The 27,313-nt window shown below is 40.5% G+C and overlaps 1 protein-coding gene and 1 long non-coding RNA gene across 4 annotated transcripts in view; one reads left to right on the plus strand and one right to left on the minus strand.

The window, feature by feature from the left end:
- Positions 1-13,630, minus strand: part of ELOVL2 (ELOVL fatty acid elongase 2) — a 59,278-nt gene extending 45,648 nt beyond the window's left edge. The window contains exon 1 of one of the 2 annotated variants that reach the window (XM_002816422.5): positions 13,431-13,630. In XM_002816422.5, coding sequence (XP_002816468.3) covers positions 13,431-13,433 — 3 coding nt within the window. In that variant the 5' untranslated portion in view covers positions 13,434-13,630. The remainder of the gene's footprint in view (positions 1-13,430) is intronic. The other variant, XM_054557193.2, reaches the window with a different exon arrangement.
- LOC103890813 (uncharacterized) overlaps positions 12,690-27,313 on the plus strand; it is a 35,691-nt gene continuing 21,067 nt past the window's right edge. The window contains exons 1-3 of one of the 2 annotated variants that reach the window (XR_008525988.2): positions 12,690-13,042; positions 17,099-17,189; positions 18,305-18,415. This is a non-coding gene — a long non-coding RNA (uncharacterized LOC103890813). Of the gene's footprint in view, positions 13,043-13,639; positions 13,960-17,098; positions 17,190-18,304; positions 18,416-27,313 lie in introns of those variants that run through there. The other variant, XR_008525987.2, reaches the window with a different exon arrangement.

A 27,313-nucleotide genomic window follows, 5' to 3' on the forward strand; every position in this document is an offset into this window, starting at 1 on the left:
CCTGCCTCAGCCTCCCGAGTAGCTGGGAATACAGGCGCGCCACCACGCCCAGCTAATTTTTTTGTATTTTTAGTAGAGACGGGGTTTCACTGTGTTAGCCAGGATGGTCTCGATCTCCTGACCTCATGATCTGCCCGTCTCAGCCTCCCAAAGTGCTGGGATTACAGGCGTGAGCCACCGTGCCCGGCCATTCAAATCTTTTTAAACTACTTAAATAAACATGTACTGGGCACTGAGAAATGAAACACAACTGATAAAGTTCTCACTCCCTTTGTACATCTCCCCAATCCTGTGTCCCCTGTTCATTTATCAGATATAACTGCTGTAATCAACTGGATGTCAAGCCTTCCAGTCCATGGTTTTATATATTTACATGCAGATATTCACAAGCAAAAATAGTTTTGTAAGTTTTAAGGATTTATATGCACCATAACGTAGCACACTTGTCTTTCTGCAGCTTGTTATGTCATTCAACATTTTTTTTTGAGATCTATTCATGTTGACACGGCAGCTCTGGTTCATTCACTGTAACTGTTGTATAGTATTCCATCTTATGAATATTCCATATTGTCATTTATCCACTTCCTTACTAATGGATATATTCGGTTATTTCCAATTTTTCTGCTATTACAAAAAATGCTGCTTTATACAAATCTCCTTATATTTATTAATGAGAATTTCTTTGGGAATAAATCTCTGTGGAATTGCTACATTGGGGAATACATTTTTATTTGAAAACTACCACAAAGCTCTAAAAATGTATGGAACTTGCTACTGACAGAATTGTTATATTTTGCCAAGTTCATGATCTGACATGGTTTTAATTTGCAATTCCTTATTACTACTGAAGTTGCGTATGTCTTTAAATATTTATTGGCTATGCAGGTTTCCCCTTCAGTGAGCTGCCATTAAATAACCTTTACCCATGTCTCTAATGGATGGCTTGTCTTCTGTTTATTGATTTATAAGGGTCATTTGCACATTCCTAGTGCTAATCTTTTGTTATATACACTGCAAATAACTTCTCCTTTAAAAAGAAAAAATCTGTATGGTGTCTTCTGTCATCTCAAAATTTTCAAACTTTGATGTGGTCAAATGTCACTTTTTATGGTTTGTGTTTAATCTTGCTTAAGAAATTATTCCTGCTGTAACCTCTATTTTCTAAGTTTCAAAGCTTAATTTTTCTTTAGGTTTTTAAATGATCTGAATTTATTTTTGCATATTGTTATCAGGTAGAGATCTAATTTTATTCTGTCCCATATGAAAGGCCATTTGTCCCAACATCATTCCTCAAACAGTCCTTTCCACACTCATTTGTAGTGTTACTCCTCTCTTATAGCAAGTTCCCATATCTGCACCAGACTTTCTCCTTTGGCCTCACTAATCTGGTTGTCTATTCCAAACTTTCTGCATCACTATAGCAAACCACAGATGTTTTCCTCTTGTACATATCAATGAACTAAAAGTCAAAGACTTGGGCTCAGGTTTCTAGTCTGCTACAGACATGTAGAGAAGTTACTTTTTCTGTGCTTCAGTTTTGTCATCCATATCACGTAGAGTTTATTCTGTTTTTCCACCGGGCTCTTGCACAAGGTTAAGGTCTTACCTACGGAAGAACTTCAAGGCCATAAGAAAAGTTGTTCCATCATATTATTAAATAGCAGAACATATTCTCCTAATGGCTGCCAAAATTAATTCTCACATCTTTTTACACAATTTGGATAAATCGTTTCCTATACACACACACACAAAAGTAGAGGAGACTAGGATAGGGCCTCTATAGGGTCACATAAATTTAGGTTTAATCCTTAGCTTTTTCTACTGTATGTACTAAACCATGGACAAATCCTGGAAATTTAGTTGCACATGTCACATATTTTCCAATGGAAAAAGGATAATCAAATATTCCTCAAACAATTACAGAACACAGTCACCCTCTGTATGCATGAATTCTGCATCCATGGATTCAGCCAATCACTTACTAGTTTATGACTCTGAATGAAACAATCTCTCTCAGTCTCAGTTTCTTCAAACATGGGAAAGTGACTTAACACTCCTGTTCATTTATCAGACAAGTATTATTTGAGCATCTACTGTCTGCAGGTACCTTTCTAGTGCTGAAGTTACAGCAATAAAGAAGTTCTTGCCCTTACAGAGTTTATGTTGCAGTAAGGGAGACAGATAATACACAAGTAAACAAAGATAAACAAGTAACTAATAACATGCGACTGAGATGACGCCCTGAAAGTGTTCTATAAATGGAAACATACAAACATATGGTATTCTAACTTACTATCATCATTAGGAATGTGGTAGAAAGTTCCTCTGAAGTTGATCACAAATTAGAGGTGTAATTATTTTATTTGAAATAAGCTGGTAGGGAATCAAGCCATACCAGAGACCCAGAAACTTCATTCCATTTGGTTCCAAGTACTCCTCTAGCCTTTTCTTCGACCAGTCCCTTACTCAGTAAACTTCACTCCAGCCAGGCTGGTCTATTTACTGCCCCCAAATGTCTACCTATCTTAGCCTCTTCTAACATTCTCCCCTACCAGATGATACAAAGTCTATTCTCCACTTATTTAGTTTTTTACTCCTATTTAAGTGTATTAAGTCTAGGCAATTTTCACTATTTCCAAACTGACCGAGAAAAAGTTAAAAAAGAAGTTATGTGCATATATGCATTCTTTTCCTCATTATTTCCAACACAATACACGAATCCAATGTACTTAGGATTTTCTGATGTATTTAGGATTTTCATAACTGAAATAAAGAGAATCCAATGTGTACGACAGTGGATGAAAGATATATTTTCTTGAGGCTAAACTTTTAGGGGTTAAGGCTTTAGGTTAAACACTGTTAAGGAGCTCAAGACAGGCAACTTGATGTAGGTGGTTGGGCAAATAGCTAAGGTTTAATCTGATTATGTAGAGCTCTTAAGATTTTCTAAAGTTGTGTTTCAAATCAATGAAACAATTTTCAAAAAACATTCAGTTTTATGAGTGCATAAGTGAGAACTATTAAATAAGAAAAATTGTTTTGAAACAAGCATATAGTTAAGATTTTCAATTTTCACTGATTACTCTAATAAAACTCATGTAACCCAAAGAGGAAGAAACAAAAATCAGAGAATAAAACCTTTATCACTTTTTTTTATCCTCCCCAGAAGAAAAATCCTTAATATCAAAACTAAAATCCATCATGACAGGAATATGAGAATTTTTAAAAATGTAAATACATGTGGATTAATCAAGATTGTTTTATAAAAATCTCTATTCCAGGCACAGGGAAAAAAGTTAGGATTGTAAAGATAAACATGATTAAGTTTCTGTGGGTAGCAGCCACCAGTTTTGAGTGTTTACTATCAGGGAATCTTCACTATGTGTGAGTATACATATTTTATCGATGAGAACACTGATATTCAAATGACTAAACAATTAGTAAGAAGTGGAGTAGGGAACTGAATCCAGGAGTGTGTGGTTAAAGAGAGAATTTTTCAGAAGCTGGCAATATGAAAATAAGTGGAAAGAAGTGACATATTAGTTCAGCCCCTTTATAACCTCCCTATCCAGTCTCTCCCAGCCCTGTATATTATGAAAATAAGATTAATCTTCCTAAATGATATTTTCATCATTTGACTCCCCATTTCAAAAGCCTAATTGTTCTCTATTACCTACAAAATCTAGAAGAAACTTCTTAGCCTCAAATTCAAGACTCTTTAAAATTTGACTTCTCTCTCCTAGCATAAATCCCATCATCCTGTTGGTCCACAAACTTCACACATTTAAAAAACACTTACTGCTGGGTGTGGTGGCTCATGCCTGTAATTCCAGCACTTTGGGAGGCCGAGGTGGGTGGATCACTTGAGGTCTGGAGTTCGACACCAGCCTGGCCAACATGGTGAAACCCCATCTCTACTAAAAATACAAAAATTAGCCCAGCATGGTGGCACACACCTGTAGTCCCAGCTACTATGGAGGCTGAGGCAGGAGAATCACTCGAACTCAGGGGGCAGAGGTTGCAGTGAGCTGAGATTGCGCCACTGCACTCCAGCCTGGGTGACAGAGTGAGAGACTGTCTCAATAAATAAATAAATAAATAAATAAATAAAAAGCAAAAAGCACTTATTAGGGCTAAACGTGGTGGCTCAGGCCTGTAATCCCAGCACTTTGGGAGGCTGAGGCGGGTGGATCACCTGAGGTCCGGAGTTCGAAACCAACCTGGCCAACATGGCGAAACCCAGTCTCTACCAAAAATACAAAAATTAGCCAAGCATGGTGGCATGCGCCTATAATCCCAGCTGCTCTGGAGGCTGAGGCAGGAGAATCGTTTGAATCCAGGAAGTGGAGGTTGCAGTGAGCTGAAATCACACCACTGCACTGTAGCCTGGGTGACAAAGCAAGACTCTGTCTCTAAATAAATAAATAAATAAAATAATAATTAAAAACACTTATTGAGCACCTAATCTGTGCTAGGCTCTGTGAAAACAGCCTTGTCCATAAATTGCTCAGAGGATAGAGTTCTATAAATATATTTGTGTTACTACTTTCTGGGGCCTTCGCCCAGTTATTTCTCCTAAATAGACTGTTCAGTTCTATCCTATATTCCTTCCTTCCCCACATACCAAAATCCAACACCTTCATGAAGCATACACAAAACGATTTTGCTAGAAGTTGTTCCCATTCATTTGGACCCCTAGAGCACTTGATTGTTGGTATACAGAGCCCCAGGCCCCTCCTCAGAGATTCTCATTCTGTAGGTCCAACTTCACCTAGGCTAGGAATGTGCATTTAAATATATCTGTCAGATTCCTAGGTCCATGCTCCTTCTATCCATCCTTTCACACAATCAGTTTCATCATTTTCTTCTCTCACTGAATTGACTGCTGAGTACTGTGGTGTCACACAGACACAGTCTTGATCTCAGCTTTATTAATCCCGGTGATGTTGGCTCTTTAGTTACCAGCCACCACTTGGTCCTGAACACATTCTTGCCATGATAAAGAATAAAAGTTACCTATGCTGTAGGGTCTAGATTTTTTTGTCATAATATTACTAGTTGCATTATTAGACTAAGTCTTTCTACTGGATGGAATGGCACATGGACATGGAGGCACATTTACTGGACTGAGTGGTCCAAACACTGCTGACTTGTGAAGTATGCTTGCACTGGAAGAGACAAAGGAATCTCTTTTTGTACTACAGATTTCGTGAAGCAGGGGCTGTCTTTTATATTTAAATTGACAGTGCTTACACACTGCCTCTAAATGAGCGGTACTGAGCACGTGCTGAATGAATGAACAATGAGTGTATCTAATAAAAAAATGACTGAGGCAATGTATTTGCATGTCTCCTTGAGAGCAATTTTAAAGAATATGTATTCAACATAGAGAGCATATTTCTTTCCTTCAAAAGGAGAACAAAGGCAAAATATTAATTTCAAAGTTTACACTAAGGACTTAAGACTATTACAGACATATGTTCTGTCTTACACAAAGCAAGTACTGATGGATTAGTGTTACGAAATGTATTAAAATAGGGTGTTTCTGCTTACTTTTAAAATTGTAAACAGAAAGTGATTTATGAGGTAGTAAATCTAATTTACAAAAGGAACATGATAGCATTTTAGTAGCAGTGGCAGGACTTTAAAGGGTTTGATGTCATAACCCTGCTATTTTTTAACAGAGAAACATGGCTTCCAAAATATAGTGAAGCCAGTGTGGTTGCTTTGTATTTATGAGTTTGATGCAGACTTCAGGCAGTAAATCTGAAAATGACTTGTGATGTATGCCATTTTTTTTTTAGGAGTCTGAACACAGAAAAGGCCAAAGGAAAGGGGGCATTCTCTTCCTTACAAAGGAATACCAATTCCCCGGCCTCTGGAGACTGAGATGTGAAATAGCCCACATGTACCATTTCGACTGTGTTACCCCAGAGGAAAGCACAGCCAACTGAGTATTTTTCTGACATCCCAAAGCACCCTCTTCAGCATAAATTCACCACTGACATTAGAACAGTCATGAAATCTGCATTTCCAAAAGTCAAGGAAGCTACAGATCCAAGAGAATGTCTTCCCTGTAACAATTTCGGGAAAGCTTCTAGAATGGGAGCAGAAAGGATCAAGGTATTAGCTTCCTCTTTGTCCCAGCATGCCTTGGAGAACACTCTGCATAGACCTTCCAGAGACAAAACAGAACATCAGTTGTTCAGAACTGAATTTTCAGGAAAATTGAAAATAGCCTGATTTTACTTTTGCCTTATGGACATATTCTCTTTTCTTCTTTCAAGGCATGAGTTATTATTTTTTTTTTTGAGGAGGGAGAGAGATGGAGAGAAGGAGAGAAGGAGAGGGGAAGAGAGATGGGGAGAGAGAGACAAGAGGAGGCAGAGAGAGAGAGACGGAGAGAGAGAGAGGAAGAGAGGCAGAGAGGGAAAGAGACAGAGGCAGAGAGGGAAAGACACAGAGAGGCAGAGAGGGAAACAGGCAGAGAAGGAGAGAAGCAGAGAGGGAGAGAAGGAGAGAGACAGAGGAGGCAGAGAGGGAGAGAGAGACGGCATGAGTTAACTTTTAATCTAACTCCTCAGTGTAATGGTCAATAAGCTCTTTGACCCTGCCAAAGAAAAACAAGGCTCCTCCACATTGTCATAATGTCTGTTAAACTCCAAGATCTCATTAACCAAATTCTGCTTAGCCACGTGGAAAATTCAACAGATTTAAATCTTTAAAGTATTGGAAATAAAACCAAATAGTAAATATATATGATATCAAAATTTTTGTGTAAAGCTACTGCTGTTCTGATTAATGTTTGAATACTACACTCGTTCTACTAAAAAAAAAAAAAAAAAGTGATGGCCTTCTCTTGAAAATTACTACTATAAGGGAGCACTGTACCAGCCACATGTTCAGTACTGCTTATTTATAGGCAGTGAGCCCTCAAGTCACTCAGGCCACTCAATGTTCTTCCATGTCTGCGTGCCATTTTATCCAAAAGAAAGCTTTGTTCCCCTTACATCAGTCAGTGGATTCAGTTTGATAAGTACATATGGATGTTGTTCACAATTACCTCCATTTCAAATAATACTTTCCTTTGCATGTTCCATTTTCTGTATATATGAAATGAAACTTAAGACTTTATATATTTAATATGTTTAAGTGTATATATGCAATATATGTATATATCCATATCTATCTATCTATCCATCCCTGTAATTTATGGGAAAGAAACTACATGGGGAAGTCACTCGGATTTTTCCATTTTCATCTATAATAATGGGGAAAAGTACTACTGCCTTTCTCAAAGGCTAAGGCTATATGGAATAGCAGAAGAGGTGGTTATTTTGGAATGAGAAGATTTAGAGCTGGTTTTGCTACCTCTAGTATGTGACCTTGAGCAAATCATTTATCTTCTTTGAAACTGTAAAGTAGGTATATTGCTACAGGACTTGCCTCTCACAAAAGTTTTTTTGTGAGGCTTCAGAAAGAGTTAATGTGGATTAAAATGCATTGAAAAACATTCAACTGATTAATAAATGTAAAACAGTATTATTATACAGTACTTGAAGCATATTTAAGTTATGCTAACTAAAGGCCACACATATACGTAAAGTAAAAATAATTATTCGGCATGGTGTGCGCCTGTAGTCCCAGCTACTCGGGAGGCTGAGGCAGGAGAATTGCTTGAACCCTGGAGGCAGAGGTTGCAGTGAGCCAAGATCGCGCCACTGCACTCCAGCCTGGCGATGGGGCAAGACTCCAGCTAAAAAAAAAATAAATAAATAAATAAATAAAAATAAAAATAAAATAATTAAGCAAATCCATATATCATAGTTTTGTTTATATTTTAAGATAATCATTTTTAATTTCAGCAAGAACTTAATGCTATAATTATAGATTTATGTAAAAATAAGAACATAATCTATAAATTATATTATAAAATATAATTATAGAAATACATATGCATTTTAATTTCATTAAAAACCTATGATGAAATATGGATTATTTAAAAATGACATAACCTGGCCCTTTCCACAAATATGACTATGAAGTATAAATATGCTGTAGGAATACATATTATCATTTACTAAAAGGTTACACAGGCAGATGTGTATTGATGAAGCAGCTATATTACCGAAACATGCCCAAACTGAATTGTGATAATCAAATAATTTTAAATTTATCAAGAGATTAATGATTAAATGGTTCCAAGTGCTATGTAAATTAGCAAACTACTAGGTTTAAGTGCTGTGGAAAAAAAAAAGCAGTGTAAGAGGATCAGGTGTGGTACATATCCAACTGTGTGTGTGAATATGGTGTGTGATATATGGTAAGGCAGGTTCCAGTTTTAGTAGAGTGGTTAGGGTAGGTCTAATCATGAAAGTATTAAGCAGACAGGCATAAAGCTCTCTGGGGGAAAGATGTACACAGCCAAAGGGCAGCCAATGTAAAGATGCTGAGGCCCCATTTGATTCTAACAAAACAATCTTGTGACAGAGATAATACACCATTTAGCAGGTGAGTAAACAGTGTCTGAAAGCAACTTAAGCAAGGGAATGGAGCTAGTAAATAATAAAGCTAGGGCTAGAACCCAGGTTTCTTGACTCCTGGTCCAGTGCCTTTCTTTTGTTTTCTCCTTCTGTTCACCAGGCACAGAGGAAGGTGCCCTGTTTCTTAGAAAGCACTGCATAAACATCAAGTTTCATTGCTATTGTGGTGGTGGGGTGACTATGATTATTAATCAGTTCCATGATATTTCTTTGTTAGTATTTTTTAATTTATGCATCATAGTTGTACATATTCCCAGGGTACATGTGATGTTTTGGTACATGTATACAATGTAATGATCAAGTTAGGGTAACTGGAATATCCATCACTTCAAACATTTTTCTTATGTTAGAAATATTACAATTCTCATCTAGCTATTTTGAAACATAAAATAAATTGTCATATAATTTCTCTACTGTTCTACAGACTACTAGAATCTATTCCCTCTGATATTTCCTGAAAGGAAAATAAAACTGAAAGAATGATTTCATCTTCCCTTCCCCTAGCTTATTTTTCTCCTTTATCTGTGCTTCTTTTCTTGAATGGATCATTGTACTATCAGACTATCTGTGAAAGTAATTATACTTCTCTGGATATTTGACAAAGGAAAGGTATTAAGGGTAGGAATAACCTATAAAATAGAAACCATTTCTGACCACATGAGAAAGGGCTGAGGAAGGAATGCAGAGAATGTGGAGCCCAGTGATTCAGTGAGAGATACACATTTTCCAAGAGACAGGAAGTAAAAAAGTTAAAACAAAGAGTCTACAAAAGAGGGGATCTGTAGGAAAGGCAAAAATGGTGGAAAGGGGGCTCAAGGGGTGGAGGAAAGAGATTTTGAAATATTTTCAAATAAAAATATGAGAATATTAGACAACAAACAATATAAAATAAAAAAGAGAATAAGAATCAGATTTCAGACACAGTAGACTGAAGAGCTGGTGGAATTACTAACAGCAAAAGGGAACAGAGAAGAGAGTCTGAAAGATGAGTAGCTTTCTTTCTGTAATGCTGGGTTTAAGGTGGCAGTGAGGTTCTCACTAGTGGAAAAGGTGTAAGAGCTTTAAGAGGTAAACTTGGAAGTTGTGTACAATCTAGAGCTCTTTGTCCAATACGGTAGCCTCTAACCACAGGTGACCACTGAGCAACTGAAATATGGCTAGCCTGAACTGAGATGTGCTCTAAGCATAAAATACACACTAGATTTTGAAGATTTTCTATGAAAAAAAATGTAAAAATCTTTTTCTGCATTGATTACATGTTGAAATATTTGCATGGATTGGGTTAAATAACATTATTAAAACTAATTTCACTTGTCTCTGTACTTTTTAAATGTGATTAGTAGAAAATTGAAAATTACATATGCGGTTTATGTTATATTTCTATTGGACAGCAATATTAGTTATATATTAAGACCACAAAAGGGACAGAGACATCATTCTGAAGTGTCTCAACTAAACACAGATATGGGAGAAAAAAGAACATACATCATTATAATAGTTAATATTTACTAAGCACTCCAAGCATTATGCTAGACACATAAAGGGCACCATCTTATTTGTTTCTCCCGAAAACCTTATGAAATATTATCATCTTTTACAGGATAAAATACTGAAGCCCAAGGTCACACAGTTAAATGCTGGTGTCAGGATTCAAGCCCATGAATGACCTTAGATCTCAGGTTCTAAACTGTCACATAAATTTCAGAACAAGTTATGCTCTCCAATTATTAAATGGTTAGATTTTAAATGTCATATTTAAATTATTTATTAGAATTCTTCATTGTCAAAGTCAGTTATGTCCCGATTCAATTAAGAAGAAAAGCTACAAATGCGTGAATCTGTAACTGTAGAATTACGATCAGCTACTGATGCTGGCGTATTTTCACCACACTGGGCCATTAAAGAAGTTTCTGGTGCAACTTCTTTCCCCTTATCAATGTCTACTCCCAGAAATGCAAACCTGTCAAGTTAGATGGTACATATCCAACTGTCCAACCCAGACGATCATCCACCTAACCCTGAATAGCAGGGCCCTGTTTTCTGAACATAACTAGATACATAATATCTACTTGACACATTTTCAACATTCTCTTTCAGAACATGAAAGCACCTGAACCTCCCAAACTGACTAAAACGTTTTGAAGGAAACTAGATTAAATGGAACCCTTGTTGAAGAACCAAAAATTAGGCTTACCCAACTGGATACTTTAAAAATTGATTTTTTACTCCTTGAAAATGCTATACGTTTGAAGAATCGAAACAGAAAAAGTCTGGATACTTTGGAATCCTAGAAATCCTAACAGTAAAATATCCTACAAATATAAACTTAAGTCAATAAGGTATCTTTCATTTATCTTTGGTTGGTTCATTGGTTTCAATTTCAAAGACAAACTTATCTTTCTTTCCTTTTTACCTTTAATTTCTACTACCTACCTGGGAAAGATGGTAACCACAGAACTGCTGAACTTACATAGTCATAGCTATAATTACATAATTTTCAAAAACTTACTCATGTAAATTTTATTAAACAATTTGTTTCCAATTAATACATTTCTCCAGGCTAATTTTTAAAAAACCACTGCCATAAATCCACATTATAGAAATAGAAAAACAAAAGGAAATTTGAAAGAAAAATATTTGTTTTGGAATAATAAGACTAGCAATCTTACAAGACAGTTCATATTGGACATGTATTCAAAAGGGTGTCTCTCTGAACTGACCCACTAAGTTATTTATAAATTCAACCCCCTAACTTTCCTACTTCCTGCCCATTTTTTTTTTTAAGTAATACGATTTCAGCTGGGCATGGTGGCTCATGCCTTGTAATTCCAGCACTTTGGGAAGCCGAGGTGGGTGTTACAACATGGTGAAACTCTGTCTACCAAAAATACACAGATTGGCCTGGTGTGGTGACGTGCGCCTGTAATCCCAGCTACTCAGGAGGCTGAGGCACGAGAATCACTTGAGCCCAGGAGGTGGAGGTTGCAGTGAGCCAAGATTGCATCACCGCATGCCAGCCTGGGTGACAGAGTGAGACCCTGCCACAAAAAAAGAAAGAAGAAAAAAGTAATACAATTTGGATTTGGGTATTTAAAAAAAACTCCTCTGAAGACCCAAAGTTTCTGAGAAATGCTTATCTAAACAGGAAGCATCACACTTGGGCAGGATAAAGCTTTCAAGAGCTTGCCCTTGATTTTAGCTCTTTTAGGTTAACATTCCCATGACTCTTCTATTCAGCTAAAGAGATTTCCTTGGACTTATTCCCTTACTCACTACAATTCCTACCTGTACTTTAGGACAAAGCTTCGGAGCCCAAAAGGAGAGCCAGTTGGCCCTAAAAATGCTTTGTCCGCTCTGATGCCAAGGTGCAAAGAGCACGAAGCGACAGACCAGGCATAAGAGATAGCCGCCTAGACTCGTCATTGAAGGCTGCCAAAATCGGGTCCCTCCTGTCGGGAGTATCTCCCTCCTCCCAAACTTCACTTGAGACTCTCATCATTACAAATGTCAACTGCATAATCTTTGCAGTTACTCCCCACCTGTGCATTAGCATAAAGCAGCTTGCTTTATTGGGTTAATTCAAAAGAGTTATCAAGTACCTACTGTGCGCCAGGCACTGCTGTAGGTACTAAAAATCTAGCAAGCAATGAACGAAATGACAAAAATCTGTGTCTTCCTGAAACCTATATTCTGGTAGAGGAGACGTTCAGGAAACAAGCTAAAGAAACAAAATATGTAGTACGCTAACTAATACATGCTCAAGAGAAGACAAATGAAGCAGGCAAGGGGAATACACACTGTGATGGGCGGGGTAGGAAAGGTTGGAATTTTAAGATTAAGTGGTCACACATAATCAGGCAGATGGTACGTGCCTAAAAGGGTAGCCAGAGCAAAGTCAGATGGAGTGGGGAAGAGAAAGGAAGTAAGCTTATTTTAACAAGCCCTGAAGTGGAGAGAAAACCCTACGGGAAGGGGGAGAGGCAAAGACTGAATATGGACCACTGAAGACAAACGCGGATTTCACATTTTGCCTAAAGACCAGTCCTTTGAGGATGGCACAACAGATGTTCTCCCTTTGTAACCAAAGAACCAGGCTCTGCTGCTAAAACAGGCAGTTCATTGGACACGGGTGAACACACACACACACACACACACACACAGAGCTTACTGCCGGGGAGAAAGAAGCGTTACCAATCCAGAGTGGAGGACTGGCCTGGGAAACCGGGCAGAGAGAGGAGTTGTAGGAAAGAACACACCAGAAGCCCCTCCGAGTCCAGACACTGATAGAAACCCAGCCCCTTCCCAAGCCAATCTGCAAACCCAGGAGGCACCGACGAGCGCACAGACACACCCCCGGGGTGCAGGCGCAGTGAAGGGAGGAGAGGGGCAGGAGCTTGACCGTTAGGGCCCGAACCCCAGAACTCCCGAGGCAGGGTGTGTGCCGCGCGCGGGAAACGCCGTTCTCCGCTCCAGGCGCCGGCGGACGGTGGCGAGAGCAGGTTCGGGGGGCCGGAGGGTGGGCTGCGCGCGCGAATGGCCGCCGCGAAGGAGGGGCGGCTTCCTCGGGCATCCCGGGCGCCCGGCCCCGTGCATGCAACAGGGGACTAGGCGCGAGCGGACGCCTCGAGGTGCCGGGGCGGGACCGGCGAGCGGGGACCGAGACAAAGTTCCCGAGACCCGCGGGCCTCGGGCCGACCCGCGCGCCCCCGGCCCAAACGCTCGGCGCCCGCTCCCCAGGCCCGCGCGGACCCGGCCCCTCCGAGGGTAGCGGGTTCCAGCAGCGAACCCGCAGCGCCCGCGCCGCCGCCCGCTCGGCCCTTTCCCGCCCGGTGCGTGGGTCCAGGAGAGAAAGAAAGCGCGGCGGTGGCTGCGCGCGGCCCCACTCACCATGATCCGCAGCGGCTGCGGCGCGGAGACCCGGGCGGGCGGCGATGCGCTGTCCAGGGTAGCCAGGTCCCTCTGCCCGGCGCTATCTCGGCGCCCGCGCCGGTTACCCCCACCCACACCCACGCCCGGCGCGCGCACGCCCGCCCGCGCCTCCCCGCCCCCAAGGGCTCGCGCCGCCGCCGCTCGGAGCTCCCAGCCTCGGGGCAGTTTCGTCCCCGCCCCCTCTCCCACAGGGGCCTCGCCGGCCGCCGCGCCACGAGGGCGCGCGGGGGAGGGGCGCAAGACAAGCGAGGTGGCGCCCCCCTCCCCTGTGGCCTCGCGCGCTCCCTTCCTGGGCTACCGACCTCGCCCTCGCGTCCGCGGCGTCCCCTGCCGGCCGGGCGGCGATTTGCAGGTCCAGCCGGCGCCGGTTTCGCGCGGCGGCTCAACGTTCACGGAGCCCCACGAGTACCCACCCGCTGCCCAGATCGGCAGCCGCTGCGGCGGGGAGAAGCAGTATCGTGCAGGGCGGGCTTCCAGTTGGGCTTCGGTGGGTTTGAAGCACACGTTAGGGGGAAATGGCTCTGTTCGTGCAGGTTTGCGGAGTCTGAGTTTCTTAGGTTTAGTGGGTGGGGTGGGTTTCTCTGGGGGTGTGGTGGGAAGCTGATCAGTTCGGATAACGGCCCTGAGCAGGGGTCTCTGTCCCCCTCCCGGCCTGACGCGGGGCTTCCAGCGGACACCACCGACGGTGAGCGCACCCTCTTCACTGTGAACAGAACGGTGGCCTCCTAGAGCCTGCGCTTCTAGTTACTTTATTTTTGTGTGTGGCCCAAGTGAAAGACGTCGAAAAAATTGGACTTGCCTGAGTATTACATGAACTTTCTTCCATTTCTCCCTTAAGCATGGGAAGTTGGCGGGCGTGGTGGCTCCCTCCTGTAATCCCAGCACTTTGGGAGGCAGAGGCAGGCGGATCACTTGAGGTCAGGGGTTCGGGACCAGCCTGGGCAACATGGCGAAACCCCGTCTCTTAAATAAAAAATACAAAAATTAGCTGGGTGTGGTGGCCTGCGCCTGTGATCCCAGCCATTCGGGAGGCTGAGGTGGAGGATGGCTTGAGCCCTGGAGGTCGAGGCTTCAGTGAGCCGAGATCATGCCACTGCACTCCAGCCTGGGCGACAGAATGAGACCCTGTCTCAAAAAAAAAAAAAAAAAAAAAAAAAGTTTACCACATGTGAGGCTCATGTGGTAAACATGTTTATTGGGGTTGAGAGCAGCCCGTGTGGCTGTGCACGGAGGTACCTGCACCATACACTTAGCATCCCACACCTGGGGTGGTGCGGGAACCCTTGCAGAGTTTTGTGCAGTAGCAGAGTGAGTAACTGTAGGTACCAGGGCTAAATCTTAACTGTCATACAATCACCTAATATATAGTTTCCTAATAGAGAGTTGTTCTTCCTAATATAGAATTTCTGTAGCTGAAGTGGTAAATATTAGGCATATATTTGTTTATAAAAGGCGGATGATTTTATGACCATAAACAGGTTAACCTAGTCTGATAAAAATCTCAGGAGTCAGCTGTGCCACATACTGGGTGTGTAGTATTGGGTTGGTTACCCAAACTGTCTATGCTCCAGTTTCCTGATTTACGAATTTGGGATAAAATAGCACTTAACATTACATGTAGCTGTTAGGGTTAAATTAATATGGGCAAAACTCTAGAAAAATATCTGGTACAAAAGTACTAGTTACTGATTTGTTATCAGTTTGGTGCATTTGAGAATCAGAAAGTGATATTCTATTTAATGCTGGGATATTTTTATAAAAAGTGTGGCCCAAATCAAAGATACAATTTGATTTCAGCTTCACTTACATTGTTCACTCAGCAAAGATTTCAGTGCCTACTATGTGCTAGGCATTTTGCTAACAGCTAGGGTTACAGTGATGAAGAAAAACACAGTCCCTGCTGTTAGGAGTTTTTAGAACCTGTGATGATCTATATTACGATATTGAGAGACTTGAAGGAAATTCACACGAATAGTCCCCAAATATTGTTTTTCCTTGGAATGATTTTCTTCTGTTTTACATGTGTTCTTTCTTCTATTTTATACGTGTTATATTTGAAAGCTATAAAAGTAGCTTCCACGTCTTTTGGATATTGAATGATAAAAACTCTGGACCTGAATTTCACTGTATCACTAATCTGACGCAGTATAATGTGAATTCTTAATCTAGATAGTGATTTTTTGACATTATTGTGTATAAGCAGCACCAGAGAGTTTAATACAATACAGGGATACTTGAGATCCATCAAGATGACTTCAGGTACAGACCAAGAATATGAATTTTTTTTGGTTTTGCTTTGGGTTTAGTATTTGCTATCAGTTTCACATTGCGGGAGTATCTACTTCATTCTAGAGGCATCTCTGACCCTGCATAAAGTATAATGGAGTCTCTATGGGTCTTGAAGTGGTGAAACCTCCATTTCTAAGGAATATGAATTTTGAACAAGCACCACAAATGATACTGGTGCAGCCAGGCAGTCCATGGACGATATTTTGAGAAACTAAATTCCATTATCCATTCAGGGAAAGCTTTAGTCTATTTTTCTAACAACATGAAGGGAAAAAAAAATTTTAAGTGACAACCGACCTCCGAGAACCCTGCTGCTGTTGCTTGCAAAAATTGTATCATTGATGTCATCTAAACCTTGCAAAGCACACCAGGTAAACGTGGGGAAGGAATTCTTAAACTTTGAATTATTCCTATACTTCCACATTACCATTTAGCCTGATAATCATTATTTTACCTTTATTCTCTAAAAACACACGTCAACCCATAAGGCCAGAAGACGATCTAAAAAGTCATCTTTATCTTATCTGTTCCTTAAAATATTATTTGATGGTTTTCCCTATCACTACAACAAAGGAACAAATGAGACAGCAAATGCCAGAGGGTCTTTTTCCCCACCATTATTTTATTAAATAGAAAAAGGAAGTGGTGGCCAGGCGCGGTGGCTCATGCCTGTAATCCCAGCACTTTGGGAGGCCGAGGCAGGTGGATCACAAGGTCAGGAGTTTGACACCAGCCTGGCCAACGTGGTGAAACCTCGTCTCTACTAAAAATACAAAAATTAGCTGGGCGTGGTAGGCACCTGTAATCCCAGCTACTTGGGAGGCTGAGGCAAGAGAATTGTTTGAACCTAGGAGGCGGAGCTTGCAGTGAGCCGAGATAGCGCCATTGCACTCCAGCCTGGGTGACAGGGCAAGACTCCGTCTCAAAAATAAATAAATAAATTAATTTTTTTAAAAAAGGAAGTGGTTCTACCTGTATAAACACAGGACTGGAAACATATCTTAACCAGATATAACTGGGAAAGGGTCTTAACTGGGTATAACATGAATTCCCACTTATTTATCAATGGAAAATTTAACATGCCATCACTTACATGATTTTATAATATCTACTTTCGTTGTTCTCTTGTATGGATTACACAAAAGCTGGAATCTGTTTCTTTGCTGTACGGCAAGCCCATATTGAGCATGTGTACAATAACATAGACTAATTGTGTGTTAGGTACTTACATGGATGTGGTGCTATATAAAGAGATGATTAGCATAATCTAAGAATCTTAAACCTAAAAATAGAGATCTGACTGATACTCTTTCTCTCCCTCTGTCACATATCTTAAGATTTTATAGGTTCAGAAAGTGTGTCTCAGAGGAGTTAGAGAAGACCAATTAATAGATGACAGTGCTGAAGCCTGGATCTCCTGAATCCTGGGTGAGTATTCTCATTGTCTCTACTGCCTCTGCAGTGCTAGTCTGCCAGCCCTTATCAAAATTATGAAGTAGGCAAGCTTTGTTTTGGGGGGAGTTTAATCTCCTTTTAGTGTGGTTCTCTTCTGAAGCATCCATTCTTTTGATATACCTAGCATCTTTGTGTTTTATCTTCAGAAAAATACCCACTTACAATGTATTGTGACTTTAAATCAGTTTACTACATTTCTTCAAAGTATTTGTACTTTTAGGGTAGTAGTAGAAACAGACTCTGGAAATCACGTCCTTTCCTTGGCCATGGGCTCTGCTTTGTGTAAAGAAAGCTCTGCACCTATATGAGTTTAGAAATGAAAAATAATAAGATAAAGAGTAAAGATTAAGCCCAAGTGAAGGCACATTGAAAAAACTGAGTTCCCTCCATCAAATTTAGTGCAGCTTTCACTTGATATGTTAGGACTAAGGATTTATGACAAAGCAATATATGTAGTATATATTGGTCATTTGATTGGATGTAGTAACAAGGAGACAATCATGACCTTGTATCAATCCACGTTTAAAATAAAGTTTATGTTAATTCATTTGAAAATATTATGCTGAATACTATATTCTAGTATAACATTCTGGAGCAGAGGTTAGCAAACTACAGCTGCAGGACAAATCCAGCCAGTTGCCAGCTTTTGTAAATAAAGTTTGTACTAGAATACCACCATGTCCTTATGTTATGTATTGTCTGTGGGTGCTCTCATGTTAGGACAGCAGAGCTGTGACACAACTGTATGGTCTGCAAGTCCCCACATATATACTATTTGGCCCTTTGCAAAAAAAAAGTGCCGATTTCTGTAGAACTTGGATGATATTAATATGGCATGGAACAATATAGATAATTTTCCTTGTTTTATGAAGCTCATATTTCAACGAGAGGAAGAAGACAATAAACAAGTCTAGATAGAGAAGTGTCTTGAAGAAACAGTATGATGATAGAGTGACTTGGGGGTAGCACTTTATTTTTCTAAGTTTTTGCTTTTTAAGTTTTTTATGTATTTTAATTTTTATATATTTAATGCATACAAGTACAGATTTCTTTTTTAAATTATTATTTTTTTTTAATTTTACTTTAAGTTCTGGGATACATGTGCAGAATGTGCAGATTTGTTAATAGGCATACGTATGCCATGGTGGTTTGCTGCCCCTTCAACCTGTCATCTGGGTTTTAAGCCCCGCATGCATTAGGTAGGTATTTGTTCTAATGTTCTCCCTCCCATCACCCCCCAACCCCGACAGATTTTGGTGTGTGATTTCTTATATGCATATATTGCATATTGGTGAAGTCTGGGCTTTTAGTGTACCCATCACTAAATAGTGAGTATACTACCCGATAGGTAATTTTTCAACCCTCCTACCCCTCCCACCCTCCCACCCTCTGACCTGTTAAAGTCTCTAGTGCCATCCACGTTGCTGCAAATCACATGATTTCATTCTCTATGACTGACTGGTATTCCAGGGTGTGTATATGTATGTATGGGTATGTGTACACATTTTCTTAATCTAGTCCTCCATTGATGGACACTTAGGTTGATCCCGTATGTTTGCTATTATGAATAGTGCTATGATGAACATACAAGTGCAGGTATCTTTTTGATATAATTATTTCTTTCCCTTTGGGTATATACCCAGTAGTGTGATTGAGGGATCAAATAGTAGTTCTATTTTTAGTTCTTTGAGAAATCTCCATACTGTTTTCCATAAAGGCTGTACTAATTTACATTCCCGCCAACAATGTATAAGCATTTCCTTTTCTCTACATCTTTGCCAATCTGTTGTTTTTTGACTTTTCAATAATGGCCATTCCCAGTGGTATAAGATGATGTCTCATTGTAGTTTTAAAATGCATTTCTCTGATGGTTAGTGATATTGGGCATTTTTCATGTTTGGTGGCCACGCGTATGTCTTCTTTTGAAAAATGTTGGCTGGGCGCAGTGGCTCATGCCTGTGATCCCAGCACTTTGGGAGGCCGAGGCGGGCAGATCACGAGGTCAGGAGTTTGAGACCAGTCTGGCCAACATAGTGAAACCCTGTCTCTGCTAAAAATACAAAAAATTAGCCAGGTGTGGTGGTGTGCACCTGTAATCCCAGCTACTTGGGAGGCTGAGGCAAGAAAATTGTGTGAACCTGGAAGGCAGAGGTTGCAGTGAGCTGAGATCGCACCATTGCACTCCAGCCCGGGTGACAGTGCGAGACTCCGTCTCAAAAAAAAGAAAAAAGTCTGTTCATATTTTCTGTCCATTTTTAAATGGGATTATTTGGTTTTTTCTTTTTGAGCTGTTAGAGTTCCTTGTAGATTCTATATATTTGCCCTTTGTCAGATGCATAGTTTGCAAATTGTTTTTCTATTTTGTAGGTTGTCTGTTTATTCTGTTGGTTATTTCTTTTGCAGTGCAGAAGCCTTTTAGTTTAATTAAGTCCCATTTGTCTATTTTTTGTTTTTGTTGTGTTTGCTTTTGAGGACTTGGTCATAAATTATTTGCCTAGGCCAGTGTCTTTTAAAAGAGTTTTTTTCCCAGGTTTTCTTCTAGGATTTTTGTAGTTTCAGGTCTTACACTTAGGTCTTTAATCCATCTTGAGTTAATTTTTGTACATGGTGAGAGATAGGAGTCCAGTTTCATTCTCTGACATATGGTTATCCAGTTTCTCCTGCACCATTTATTGAAGTAGGTGTCCTTTCCTTGGGGAGAACACTCTAAATAGGATGGTCAGGAAAGGCCCCTCTAAGCACATAATATCTACATTGAGATACCAATGATGAAAACAAGCCAGCCATGAAGCCATGAGAAGATCTGGGGGAAATCATTCCAGGAGAAGATAGCAAATGGAAACACTCTGAGACGGAAAAATCAGGCTTCTTTGAGGAGCAGGAAGGCAGCCAGTGTGTCTGGAAAGTGTGAATCATCGGGGATTATAGTGAGGATGCAGACCAAATCCTGTAGATAGAGATCCATGTGTTTGCCGACACCATGGCCACTGGCCCCTGCTCTGTTGCTATGCCTTTGAGGACCTCAGTCCTAAGGAATCCGGGTCCTGGCAGAACATTTTTACATGATGTTTACTGGTCAGCTGCAGTTATCCTAGTTTAAAAAATCTAATGGGGGCCATTACTTTGTACCTTGTAGCCATTTGACTTTATCTTTCATCTTTTTGTTATGCTCACTTAACTGATCTTATTTAGGCATTCTTGCACTTTACCATTTTGTCTTTCATAGATGCTGTTTTACTTAAATTGTCTTTGTTAATTTCTTTTTAAATTTTTTTTAAATGTATTCATGGCAAGTAGCACGGGCATAAAGTGGGATAGTGTACTTCACAAGGAAGGCAGTCCCTAAGCATGACCTGCGATAGCCATCCCAATCCATACCACAGAGTGGCTGTTCCTTTCCCAGGTGTACCCCTCCAAGATTAACCCCACACAGTAGTCCTCCAGCCTATTTTTGTTGCAAACTTGCTCTACAGCAAACTTGAAGCCTAGAATTCAACTGAGGAAGGAGAGAAAATGCTGATAAAAATCCAACCATTTAGGTCTCAAGGAGGGCACACTGCATGGACTCCCCCTTTCCATTCCCCATTGTGTGATTGTATGAGTGTGAGTGTGGGGGTGTGTGGCAGTGTGAAGCCACACATCCTCTTCTGCTAGAATTAGAGTAATGTAAATAAGAGACTAGACTAGTAACTCATAATTAATCATTTTGAAGTCTATGATTTTTTGGCCTATAGTTGGGCTGATCTGCAACAAATGATTTTTACAACATTATTGTAAAGTTGGTTTTTTTTTTAGAGATGGGATCTCCTTTTTTTTTTTTTTTTTTTCTGATTCGGAGTCTTGCTGTGTCGCTCAGGCTGGAGTGCAGTGGTGCGATCTCAGCTCACTGCAACCTCTCCCTCCTGGGTTCAAGTGATTCTCCTGCCTCAGCCTCCCAAATACTAGGATTACAGGCGCATGCCACCATGCCTGGCTAATTTTTGTATTTTAGTAGAGATGGGGTTTCACCATGTTGGCCAGGCTGGTCTCAAGCTCCCAACCTCAAGGGATCTGCCTGCCTTGGCCTCCTAAAGTGCTGGGATTACAGGTGTGAGCCACCACACCTGGCCAAGATGGGATCTCCTTATATTGCCCAGATGGGGTCCTGAACTCCTGGGGTCAAGGGATCCTCCTGCCTTAGCCTCCTGAGGAGCCAGGATTACAAGTTCGTGCTACCACAAATTATTTTCATTATTGTAAATTATTGAAGATGTTATTGTGAATGTAGATTGTGATAAAATTTACATGGATGCACAAAATTTAATAGACTCTTCCCTTGACTTTGCTTCACCTTAGACTGATTGGTCCTGCATTTTCTTTCTATTGTCATCAAGAACAAAAGCCTTCAATATGAAAACCCTATATGCCAACAAATAATCTACTCAAACATTTTGTCAACTTCACCCTAAAGCAAGGAATTTAAATGTATTAAGAAGTCATCAGGTGGCCGGGCGCTGTAGCTCACGCCTGTAATCCCAGCACTTTGGGAGGCTGAGGCGGGTGGATCACCCGAGATCAGGAGTTTGAGACCAGCCTGGCCAACATGGTGAAACACCTTCTCTACTAAAAATACAAAAAAATTAGCTGGATGTGGTGGTGGGCACCTGTAATCCCAGCTACTTGGGAGGCTGAGGCACGAGAATTGCTTGAACCCAGGAGGTGGAGGTTGCAGTGAGCTGAGATCGCACCATTGTGCTCCAGTCTGGGCGACAAGAGCGAAATTCCATCTCAAAAAAAAAAAAGAAGTCATCAGGCTAATAAAAATAGCTAGAAAATATAGTCTTATTTAAACATAGCTAATGCGTTATTATATTTGTCCTAATTGGTATTAAATGAGGATACAAAATAAGAACAGTCTCAATGTAGTTAACATTTTATCTTTCCAGTAAATTGGTTGATTAACCTTGTAGAAGAAATATAGATGAGGAGTCTCAGTGATACTCAAGAGTACAGGTCTCAATTATGTGCATTGTTACAACCTGAGCAAGTTCTTCAGTGTGTAGGAAACAGAGACTAAAGCAGGGTGTCCAATCTTTTGACTTCCCTGGGCCACATTGGTCTTGGGCCATACATAAAATATACTAACGCTAATGATAGGTGATGAGCTAAAAAAAAAAAAAAAAAAAAAAAATCACAAAATAATCCCATAATGTTTTAGGAAAGTTTACATTCAAAACCATCCTGGGCTGCATGTGGCCCATGGGCCATGGGTTGAACAAGCTTTGACTAAAGGCATCCTATAATTAGTGCAGAAGTCATAGCAGGCAGCCTCAGCTTATAACTTCATCATTCTGTAAGTTCAAAGTGATATTTACAGGTAGCTATTGGGTATCCAATAGAAGCCCAGAATTATGCTAGGTAACTTGCAACAGTAACTCATTTAATCCTCACAATGGTCCTGTGACTAGCCCCGTTGTAGAGGTGAGGGACCTCAGGCTCAGAGACGTTCAGTAATGTACACAGGGTCACATGGTTAGGCAGTTGGAAAGTAGGAGAGCCAAGATTCAACCTGAGGCCTGTTGGACTCTTTCCAGGGCACCATGCTGTTTTGAATAATCCTATCTTTAAGAATCTTTATAGAATTGTCAGAGAAATTCACTTTCTTCAGGTCATTTATTCACTTATTGAGGGTCAGTCACTTATATGACATGGGTCCACCGTGACTCTAGGAGAGCCTCACAGCATTGGTAGAAGAGTAGGGTTGAAGCAAAATGTTATGCTCATTAAGGTTGTCATAGTGGCTTAAAGACAGCCTTCAGAGATCTGTAGGTTAATTTTCCAGTTACAGTGAAAGGGAAATTCTTCTGCATTGTTTGCCAAAGAAGTGAAAATACAAGTGTATGTCACTGGTCTTCCTTCAGCTATTAGTATTAAAGTCTAAAGAGCAGATAAGGTGTGAGCCTTCCAGTGATTTTATTTATTTTTCTCAAGTATAGAACATTTCAAACATATACAAAAGAAGACAGAATAATAATGAATCCCGATGCATTCATCATCTATCTTAAAATTATCAACTCATGACTCATCTTGCTTTATATATATCCTACCTATTTTCCCTCCATCTATTACTTTGAAGCAAACCTCAGATATAATAATTTATCTGTAAATAATTTAGTATCTCTAAAGACAAGGATTTTTTTAAAAAACACAATCACAATACCATTATAATACCTTAAAAATCAGATTTCTTAATGTCTTTAGAGACAATAAGTGTAGGCTAGGTGCGGTGGCTCACACCAATAATCCTAGCACTTTGGGAGGCCGAGTCGGGCGGATCACCTGAGGTCAGGAGTTTGAGACCAGCCTGTCTAACATGGGGAAACCCCGTCTCTACTAAAACTACAAAAATTAAACGGGCGTGATAGCGGGCACCTGTAATCCCAGCTACTCGGGAGGCTGAGACAGGAGAATTGCTTGAACCTGGGAGGCAGAGGTTGCAGTGAGCCAAGATGGCATCACTGCACTCCAGCCTGGGTGACAGAGCAAGACTCCATCTCAAAACAAAAATAAAATAAAATAAGTATACAACTCTCCACTTGGGTTTATGTCTTTCTTTTTAACATTGCAGTTGCTTGATGTGTCTTTTAAGTCTCCTTTAATATCTACATCTGTTCATCTCTTTTTCTCATAATTTGTTTGTACCGTAGAATTTCCAATAGTCTGGATTTTGTTGATGGCATCCCTGCAATGGGAATGCCATAGCTTAACAAGTGCTCTGCATTCTGTATGTTTGTAATTCAGTAACTGGCTCTAGAGGTTTGATCAGATTCAGGTGAGAATTTTTTTGGCAAAAATACTTCATACATGTGTGGTGTGCTTTTCTATCAGGAAGCACAAAATGTCTGATTGTCCACTCTTTCTGTGATGTTTAGGCATGCTCGGGACTACATCCAGTGATTCATTAGGGGCTGAAAAACTGTGGTATTCTAGCTCTACATTCCTTTTTCATTTATTAGCTAGAATACTTTAAAGAAAAATATCCCCCATATACTCTTTGGTTACGTAAGGGGTATAGTTTGTATAGGAAAGACAGGATAAATGCCAATTGTAAAATAAAGAGCTGGTTCATTAAACAATATGAAAATGCAGAGAACAAGTTTAAAATTTAGATATGAGATAGGCAAAGAATGAACAGCATTTAGAAATACTCATGCTAACTGCCAAGATCAATAATGCCACGTTAACTGTTGTTGCCCAACTTGTTTTTTTATATCATTTATGTTCTACCTGAAAATAGAGTGGCTCTTTCAAAGAATTCGTTTTATTTATATAAACTCTGAAAAGGAAAAAATTGACAGAAGGCTTTAACATGATTGGTCCTTTTCAAGGGGATAGGTCAGAGTTCAGGAGAGTGAGTCATGAAGAATTTGTCTAAAATCTTGTTTGGTGACCTCATTGAACTAATTGGATGGAAAAGTACATGTAACAGTAATCTTGGGACAAAATATAGTCTATGTCCAATCCCTAACTAATTCTGTTAGAGGTAAATTTACAATTAATTCTATCAGTACTTCAGCTTAGTTCAGTATTTTACTTATAATGTTAATTTTGACTGCCTTTTTAGTTTCTGTCACACAGTAGACATTTGGTAAATATTTGAGACAAACTGGCCTTTTGTTATTTACCCCATGCCACCTGAGGTTTCTATGACATTCTAAAGAGAATTTTATCCGATTCAAAGCTCTTTGAAAAGTAATTATTTTATTAGATAATGGAAATATAGTCCCTGATTAAATGCCAATTTAATAATATATTTATATAAACAATATTGTGAAACAAATGTGGTCATTACCCTTTTGAGACCTGCACCATTATAAGATGTTTGCAGGCTGGGCGCGGTGACTCACATCTGTAATCCCAGCACTTTGGGAGGCCAAGGCGGGCAGATCACCTGAGGTCAGGAGTTCGAGACCAGACTGGCCAACATGGTGAAACCCCGTCTCTACTAAAAATACAAAAATTAGGTAGGCGTGGTGGCAGGCACCTGTAATCCCAGCTACTCGGGAGGCTGAGGCAGGAGAATTGCTTGAACCCAGGAGGCAGAGGTTGTGGTGAGTCAAGATCTCGCCACTGTACTCAAGCCTGGGTGACAGAGTGAGACTCCATCTCAAAAAAAAAAAAAAAAAAAAAAATGTTTGCAAAAAACTTTGGACACACAGTTCTAGCTATCACAGAGATACAACACAATATATAAAACACATTTAAATAACAGAAAAATAAAAACAACGATCACATTTGTTAAGCACAGTGGCTGCTTTGGACCTTGTGTTTTGTAGGTTCTAATATTTTCTCCATGTTTCTGATAGTGACACTGAACATGGTACTAGCAGTGAAGAAACTGCTGCCTGACTAATACCCACAAGGTCTGTTGAATTCCAGTAATAGCGACAATTCAGTGAGCTGGGAATTAATATCCAGGAAACTTACATATGTTGGAGCCTAAGATAAGGTTAGCTAGTAAGGGTGGGGCCAAGTATTACCAATGAAAGAAGATTTAGCTTATTTGCATTTTTCTCTATTTTTTGTCCCTAAAAGGACACACACTTCAATTCGTATGTACCTATCCTGATCATTCTTCCTGTAGTGAAATTGAATGAAGCTTAGTGATACTTCCAGTTGAGTCTTTGCTCACCTGCTCTTTTACGTTAATATCTGCAGCTTTAAAAGGCAGTGCACCAAGCTGGATGCAGTGGCTCATGCCTGTAATCCCACCTATTCAGGAGGGTGTGAGGCAGTGGGGGACCAGGGAGTGGCTTGAGCCCAGGAGTTCGAGGCTGCTGTGAGCTGTGATTCTGCCACTGCACTCCAGCCTGGGCACTAGAACAAGGCCCTGACTCTAAAAATAAATTAATTAATTATAGTAAAATAAAAGGCAATGCACCAATAGCTAGACATCATGGTGCAACAATTTGTAGTCCATCATTTCCAGTCAGCTGAAGTCACTAAATTCCTGAATTTGGATGCATAGATGTGATTAAAGACCTCACATTTGGAGGATGGCCTCTTTTACCATACAACTTTGGACTCACCCTGCTCCCACAACTCTCATCCTGCCTCCAGCCTCTAGCAAGTATTGCATAGCTTTGGACCTTGCTAAGTGAACTTCTGCTGGTGGTTACACATAGTTTTCTCATCCAGACAAATAGACTATCAACCAGACTATATCTTGGAACTTTAGCATCCTGTCTCATAACAGTACTCAGAACATGCTTATAAATGCAAAGATCTGACGACCTCTGAATTTCTTAAACACTTTATTATTTATTTATTTATTTATTTGAGACACAGTCTTGCCCTGTCGCCCAGGCTGGAGTGCAATGGCGTGATCTCGGCTCACTGCAACCCCCATCTCCCAGGTTCAAGCAATTTTCCTGCCTCAGCCTCCCAAGTAGCTGGAATTACAGGCGCCCCCCCCCCCCCCATCACACCCAGCTAATTTTTAGTATTTTTATTTATTTATTTATTTATTTAATTAATTTATTTTTTGAGACAGAGTCTTGCTCTGTCACCTGGGCTGGAGTGCAGTGGCGAGATCTCTGCTCACTGCAAGCTCCACCTCCTGGGTTCACATCATTCTCCTGCCTCAGCCTCCCGAGTAGCTGGGACTACAGGCACCCGCCACCATGTCCAGCTGATTTTTTTGTATTTTTAGTAGAGACGGGGTTTCACCGTGTTAGCCAGGATGGTCTCAATCTCCTGACCTCGTGATCCACCCGCCTCGGCCTCCCAAAGTGCTGGGATTACAGGCATGAGCCACCGCGCCCGGCCTTTTAGTATTGTTAGTAGAGATGGGGTTTCGCCATGTTGACCAGGATGTTCTTGAACTCCTGACCTCAGGTGATCCACCCGCCTCGACCTCCCAAAGTTCTGGGATTACAGGTGAGAGTCACTGTGCCCAGCCAACAAACACTTTAAAGCAAACCGATAGCCTTTGGAACTGGCTGGGGAACAGGTCAATACCCTTTATTCCACTTTAGGAAAAAGAAAAAATAAATAAATGGAAAGAAAACCCAATCCATGTTTCAATGAGACTATTCAAGATTCTTACTCTGCCAGAA

Source organism: Pongo abelii, chromosome 5 (assembly GCF_028885655.2).
Source record: "Pongo abelii isolate AG06213 chromosome 5, NHGRI_mPonAbe1-v2.0_pri, whole genome shotgun sequence".
NCBI lineage: Eukaryota > Metazoa > Chordata > Mammalia > Primates > Hominidae > Pongo > Pongo abelii.